The sequence below is a fragment of the Phalaenopsis equestris genome, unplaced genomic scaffold (assembly GCF_001263595.1).
Source record: "Phalaenopsis equestris unplaced genomic scaffold, ASM126359v1 Scaffold000159, whole genome shotgun sequence".
In the NCBI taxonomy this organism is placed as follows: Eukaryota; Viridiplantae; Streptophyta; class Magnoliopsida; order Asparagales; family Orchidaceae; genus Phalaenopsis; species Phalaenopsis equestris.
The window spans coordinates 431,301-438,938 of record NW_018164601.1 but is presented as its reverse complement, the minus strand read 5'-3'; the positions used below and the strand labels follow the sequence as shown (position 1 = coordinate 438,938).

Here is a 7,638-nt window from a genome sequence, read left to right as displayed (position 1 = left end):
TCTAAGTTTAAATCATAACACCTCATGTGAAAATGTGGTTAGTGTCTTCTTTTGTATATATTTGATCATGGTTTGAATCTCACACTTTACATATATTTTTCTCAATTTTAGTTTAACGAGCCAATTTCGAGCCAACCACAAACATGAATGCTTAAATCGAGCCGAACACAAACACACAGTTCACTAGCCAATTTCGAACACGAGCTATTTCGAATGAGCCGAACACGAGCCAAGCCTGAGCTCGCTCAAGCTCGGCTCGTTTACAACCCTAGTCATGATCAAAACATTGAGAATTTGATAAAAATGAAAAAAATTATGAGCGGGACTTCTACTATTAATTTTGATATTTGAGTGAGAATTTGAAAAATAAATGAAGAAACAACGTTGTTTAAGGGGGCAATGTGTGTAATTGCTCTTATTAATTTGTAGCCATTCATTAATTTTTTATTTGAGAACGTGTTGAACTTCGTTCATTGAACACCACCGCCTGGATAAATTTACATTTGGCAATGGTGTATTTTCGAAATTTCCCTGGATGAAGATGATGAAGCCTGCTCCACACGAGAAATTATTGTATCAAGAGTCCCGTTGTTGCTTTGCATCAAAACTTCAATTAAACTCTGCCACGTGTACATACAAACTCCCAATTTGATAAATAGGTGGATACACGTGACAAACTCTAATTGAAATCATGATGTAAAACTGTATCAGAACCCTTGATAGAATAATTTTTCGTTTCACATGTGTCTTTTGAAGGAAGCCATAATTAAAGGTTGAAGTTGGCATTAACCGTTACAAAGCAGGCGTTACTTGACGATGCCGTTACTTTCGAAATGCCCGATCCTCATGTCCAAGCTAACGTTTGCATCACGTGGGCTTGTGACCTTTGTCGGCACTGACGGCTTTACCCGAATCGATCCACCACTCCTTTTTAAGACCTCACCCCCTTTCCCTTTATTGCGAATCAATCTCCTCTCTCTCACACTAGCTTGCTCTTAATCCATGGCGGCGATGACCTACATCTGCTTCGCGATGGCCGCGCTCCTGCTCGGCTTCCTTTTCTCACCTGCAAGTAAACCTCTCTTTCCTCTCTCTCTCTCTCCCTTTACCCCCGAGAAAATTACAGAGACATCGAAGAACGAGAATTAAAGCATCTGAAAAGAAGCTATGATGATTTTACTCGGATCTGTCGTCTCTCTTTCCTCTCCCGCTTTCTGCTTCCGATAAAAGCGAAGAAGAAAGTAATGGCCATGGCAGATCTCCAACAGAGCATTACCCCCCCCATTGAAGTTCCTCTTAGAACTCCTGAGGCTCTCACTCAATACCTAATCTCACTCTTCTCCGCTTCGATCTTCATATCCTTTTTATTTTTTTCGGAAATTTACATATATACCACTAAGTTCTTATGCATTCACTTAACTCACCCTAAATTTTTAATTTTTTACATTCTTAATATTTACTTAATGTTCGAAGGAGTAGGGTGCAAATGAGCCGAACACGAGCGAGCCCAAGCCCCACTCGCGTTCGGCCCCAAGCCCCACTCGTGTTCGGCTAATTTTTATTTTGAACTCAAAAAGTGTGTTCGTGCAAGAGCCGTTCATGAACAAACAGCCATTTTGACAACTCTAATCACTCAGTCATGAGATGTTAAAAATTATGGTAAGATTTAAAATATCATATGAATTTAATTTAATAATTTTTATTTTATTTTCTTCATTAATATTTTTAAATATTTATAAATTTTTGTAGCTTGTATTCGATTAAATTTTTAAAAAATATTAAGCTAAAAAAGAGTCGAACATGAATGAATAAATATTTATTTATGTTGTTCATGTTGGGCTTCTTAACTCGAGTTATTTTTAATAAATTTTATCGATTACTAATGCTATTTTTAATAAATTATTTTCTGGACCGGAAGGTTCGCAGTCGTTCATCGGAGTGAACTATGGGCAAGTTGCAGATAACCTTCCCTCCCCAACGTCGACCATCCAGCTCCTCCGCTCCACCACCATCACTAAACTCCGCCTCTACGGCGCCGATCCGGCCATCCTCCGCTCCCTCGCCGGAACCCAAATTTCCGCCGTTATCGGCGCGGCCAACGGTGAAATCGCCTCCCTCGCCGGCGATCCTTCCGCCGCCTCCCGATGGGTCGCCTCCAATGTTCTCCCCTTCCTTCCATCCACCTCAATCTCCTCCATCTCCGTCGGAAATGAAGTTCTATCCTTCGGCGATCCCTCAATCATATCCCAGCTCCTCCCTGCAATGCAGAACCTCCGATCTGCTCTCATCGCCTCGTCGTCCCCATCCGCTGCTGCCATAAAGGTCACCTCCGTCCACTCCATGGCCATCCTGGCACAATCGGAACCACCTTCTGCTGGCGCATTTCACTCCGACATCGCCCCCACGCTCCAAGCCGTTCTTGATTTCTTGAACAGGACCGGATCCCCCTTTATGATCAATCCCTACCCGTTCTTCGCTTACCGCAGCGATCCGCGGCCCGAAACCCTATCGTTCTGTCTTTTTCAACCCAATCCAGGGCGATTCGACGCTGGTAGCAAGCTCACATACTCCAATATGTTCGACGCGCAGGTAGATGCGGTACGCTCGGCACTGAATTCTGCCGGGTATCCAGCGGTCGAGATTGTTGTGGCAGAAACAGGGTGGCCCTACCGTGGGGATCCGAATGAAGTCGGAACGACCGTGGACAATGCTAGGGCTTTTAACGGGAATCTGATCGCGCATCTCAGATCAATGGTGGGTACGCCATTGATGCCGGGGAAGTCAGTAGAAACCTACATTTTTGCGCTGTATGACGAGGATCTGAAGCCGGGGCCAACATCAGAGAGATCTTTCGGGTTGTTCCGGCCTGATTTGACGATGACGTATGATGCGGGGTTGAAGGAGGCGGCGGCTGCTCCGGCGGCTGCGGCATTGGGAGGGTGGTGCGTTCCAAAGGAGGGTGTGACGGAGGAGGAGTTGCAGGAGAACCTTGATTTTGCTTGCGGGCAGGAGGGGGTTGATTGCAGTTCCATACAGCCTGGAGGAGCATGTTTTGAGCCGAATACAGTTAAATCACATGCAACTTATGCTATGAATCAGCTGTTCCAGGTTTCTGGGCGGAATGCGTGGAACTGTGACTTCCGGCAGTCGGCTATGCTTACGGCTCAGAATCCCAGTAAGTTTCTGTTTTTAAAGATCAACATTAATACATATCTCTCATTAAAATTTATGATTTTTTTATTTAAATATAAAATTTAATAATTTTTTCTGATGTAATTTAGACAATTTAATAATTTTTCCCCTCCTTTATATATTTTCTTTTCCCAATGCTTAAAAAAATTAAATATTTTATGAATTTTCCTTCTTAAATAATAATGCTGGTTTTGCCCAGGCGTTGAAAAATATTTGCGTACATAAGACGTACGCAGCGCTGTGTACGTTAGGGGTTATTTAAGGGGTAAATGGGGGTTATATCCGGGTTATACCTCCTTGTAACCTCCGTGTAACTCCCTTGTAATCTCCGTGTTAGGGGTTATTTAAGGGGTAAATGGGGGTTATATCCGGGTTATACCCACTTATAACCTCCTTGTAACTTCATTGTAATCTCCGTGTAACTTATTTGTACCCATGAAACTACAAAAGCGCGAAACTCATTTGTAGGTTGCAGGTAGTTTACAAAGAGGTTATATGGGGGTTATAGAGGGGTATAAACTCGATATAACCTCCTTGTACCCCCTGAATAACCCCTGGACGTACGCAGCGCTGCGTACGTCTTATATACGTAAATATTTTCCGATAATGTGAAGGCAACAACCCTTTTCTAGGCTGGATGGAAAATGGTTTACTGTCAACTTAAATGGAGCTAAAAATAAAGGTTTCAGGATTGTTAAATAGATAAAAAGTAAAAAAAAAAATTATCCTCAACTTTTTAAGGGGCACCTTAGCTCTTCATTTGGATCGTATATGCTCTGTTACAATCATGATTTTGTAAGTTTCTTTTTGTCTTCATAGGTTATGGCGGATGCGTATTTCCTGTAGGTGGAAGCTAAGTTGGATGGCTGATTACCGTTTTCGGAGAAGAATAAGAGAAGAAGGTGAATCTTTTATATATATATTTTTTGCTCTTTTCTTTTTTTTGGGCAAAATATTACATAAGGACGGTGGAGGGTGGATGACCGTGGTTTGGCGGAGAAAAAAAAATGAATAAAGACCTCCCCTGGATCGCAATGGTGGTCGTAAGTGCGGCGTCCACACCTAATAATTGTTCTTGTTTTGTGGTGGTGGAAGTTGTTGGAAAATGGTTGGCTCAAACGTGAAAGATGTGAAGTTTAAATTGGCAATGGGGGTGAATTATTGTATGTTGTACCAGTGGAAGATGGGATGTGATTAGGCTCTTTTTGTTGTAAATTATGACGGATTTGGTATATAAGGTATGTATGTGTGTTTTTTATTTGGTTGATATTGGCCTTTTGTGTAAGTGGATCAAGTTGTTGTTTGGATGAAAATATTTTATTTCTATTAGAGCTTCGATCTAGTTAGAAATCGAAACCACTCTGCAGAATAGGTTATCACAAATTCAAGAAAGTCAAAACAAAATATTCAAATGGAAGCACAATAAAATAATTTTAGAAAAGCGCATGAGGATTTAACATGAAAAAAACTTGAGAACGAGAATAAACACACAACCACACAACTAAAAAAATTTCAATATGAAGTTTAGAAATATACAGAATATTCATTCAAATATTTTCTTTACAATCGATAGAACTTATAGGACTTTACTCTAACTCTTTTCTCTCGATCTTATAAGAAAAAAATACATTGAAATTCTCCTCTCTGATACTTCTTTTCTTCACGAGAACCCTTGTTGAAAGAACTGAACGCTAGGCTCTTAATCTCTCGAAATCGCAAATTTAAGAACTATTAAAGGAACAACCGTCCAACAACATGGTCACGTTGCATATGGGCGTAGTTATTTTGCTCGCTCGGGAACACCGAACTTGACGACATGGTTGCGCCATTTCGAAGTAATGGAGAATGATATTACCCAACAACTATCTCTAGATTTACAACTTCATTTGTTCCTTCTTCATAGTCATATGTTGTGGTGTGTATTGCCCCTAGTCTCAAACTTCATGGACTCCAACTGAAACTTAGTATAACTCCAATTTCTCGATAGTCACCATTTTCATCAACATGTCTGTTGGATTCTGACGTGTGTATATTCTCCATGAATAATTGCCCATTTTATAGGAGAGCGTATAAAGTGATACTTCAGCTGAATTTATTTATCTTGACATGAAAAAATAGAGTTTTTAGCAAAGTTAGTTGCACTCATGTTGTCACTATGAAGCTTTCCAATACCATGCTCCTTACCCAATTATGCCAAAAAAGCTCTACAGCCAAATCATTTTATTGCTAGTCTCGGTGATAGCAATGTATTTGACCTTCATAGTTGAAAGTGCAATAATTTTCTGTAGCTAGGAAATCCAACTCAATGTTGTGTTCCTCAAAGTGAAAAATATATTATGTTTTAATCTTTCTACCATCCAAGTCTCCTGCCATATCTGAATCTTCAAATCCTTGTAAGCTAATGCATGCACATCTTTAACAAAGTGTCTCATTGACTGTTCCCCTCAAATACCTGAGAATTCACTTTATCGCCTCTCAATAACGTCTGCCTGGATTGGTCGTGTACATGTTGACCACTTATACTACAAACACAATATCTAATAGAATATAAATCATAACATATATTAGACTTCCAACTGTTGAAACATTCGATGTTCTACATATTCATGTTTGCTCTGCTTCAAACTTAGGCGATAGGTCGTTAAATTGTTTGAAGTGACTATCTAACTTGGTGCAAACGGCTTTGCCTTATTCATGTTGAATCTCTTTAGGATTTTCTCAACATATTTTATCTCAGACAACTTCAGTATACCTGCACTCTTATGCCTATTGATTCTCATCCTGAGGGTTTTTCTGGGGCAACTTAATTCCTTCATCTCAAACTCACTTGATAATTGCTTCTTTTTCGTAATTTTCTCCATATACGTCCTTGTAATCAACATGTCATCCACATATAAAAGGAGTAAGATATATCAATTATCAAAGTATTTGATCAAGCAATAGTGGTCTGCCTAACACCATGTGCCTACTATCTCACATGAACCTGCTAAACCTTCTATACCACTATCTCGGGACCTGCTTCAAGCCATATAAGCACTTTTTAACATGCAAACCAAACCTTATTTTCCTAGAACCTTGTAACATCGCAGTTGCACCATATGTATTTCCTCCATATCTCTATGTAAGAAAACTTTTTTATATCCATTTGTTCCAGATGTAGATCTTTCTCAACTACCAGACTTAACACAACCCTAACGATTGTCATCTTTACCACCGGAGGAAAAATATGTAGTTCACTCATTCATTCTGCTGGAAACCCTTCACAACATGCCTTGTTTTGTAGCGTCTGCTACCATTTAATTCATTTTTTAGCTTGTAGATATATTTGTTGTGTAGTGCTCTTTTGTCATCTAGTTAAACTGTCAAAACTCAGGTCCAATTTGACTTCAATTAATGTATTTTCTCATCCATGACAAGCTTTCACTTTCTTGAATCTTCAACTTGAGTGGCCTCCATCTGTGTATCAGTCGTATCACTCTACTGAGCTGCCTGACTTTAGTAGCAGGTGATTGAGGAATTTTATGTGCTTCATCTGGTTGAACACTTCTTCTTTCTCCACTCTCTTGATCACTATAGCCTTCTATCTCATATACTTGGATTTTCAGAAGTCACCCGGCTATCCTAATTTTCGACCCTATCTTTATCCATTTATATTTCATTGAATGCAATATCCTTGCTCTTGATGAATTTCTGATTTTGATAATTCGAGAGTTTGTATCCAAAATTATATGAGTCATATCCAATAAAGGTGAACCCTACATCAATATGTACATATGCAGAATAGTCAAATATTTTAAATGAGATATATTTATGTTTTTGTCACTTCAGACTTCTTCTGATAAAGCTTCCTGACAGCGACTTTATATATGCTTAAAAATACAAGTATTTAATATTGCTGTTAGAAGATTTAATTCCTCAACAACGACACCAAAAATTTAATAACGGTTATAGATTCGATAAAGATGTATATATAATATATTCAATAATGGTAAAGTCACACTTATCAACGCAAGTATACATATCGCTTAAGTAATATAGGGCTCTAATGAAGTCCTAGATATCGATCCCACAGGGAGTAATATTAAAACTACGAACTAAGATTTTAGAAAATCAATACTTAATCACAACAATATAATTCAAATTACTTATCTGTCACTAATTGACAATTGAAATAAATATGTAATTTTGATAACTCTTAAATAACTAATTATACTAATAAAGTTTCTAATGTGATCTTCAATATATAAGAAAACATCATTCTCTTTGTCAAGAAATTATAGTGAATGGATAAAGTGAATCAGTTCAAATTGTATTGTGCTAAATAGGAGCATACCTATTTTTTACCCTTTGGTCTAGACATAAAGAACATTGACTAATTCTACGCTTGTTTACTGAATTTGCGATTAGGCTGGGAAGATACCGACTCTCACTTCGGAGCTCCCACGT

At 38.7% G+C, this 7,638-nt stretch overlaps 1 protein-coding gene across 5 annotated transcripts in view; it reads left to right on the top strand.

Annotated features, from left to right (window-relative positions):
* The window catches only part of LOC110021983 (glucan endo-1,3-beta-glucosidase 7-like), a 40,815-nt gene extending 36,310 nt beyond the window's left edge, over nt 1-4,505 (top strand). For 4 of the 5 annotated variants that reach the window (XM_020720728.1, XM_020720729.1, XM_020720730.1 and 1 more), the window contains 2 exons: nt 1,919-3,175; nt 4,012-4,505. In XM_020720728.1, coding sequence (XP_020576387.1) covers nt 1,919-3,175; nt 4,012-4,049 — 1,295 coding nt within the window. In that variant the 3' untranslated portion in view covers nt 4,050-4,505. Of the gene's footprint in view, nt 1-935; nt 1,073-1,918; nt 3,176-4,011 lie in introns of those variants that run through there. The other variant, XM_020720732.1, reaches the window with a different exon arrangement.
* The last annotated feature ends 3,133 nt before the right edge of the window (nt 4,506-7,638 follow it).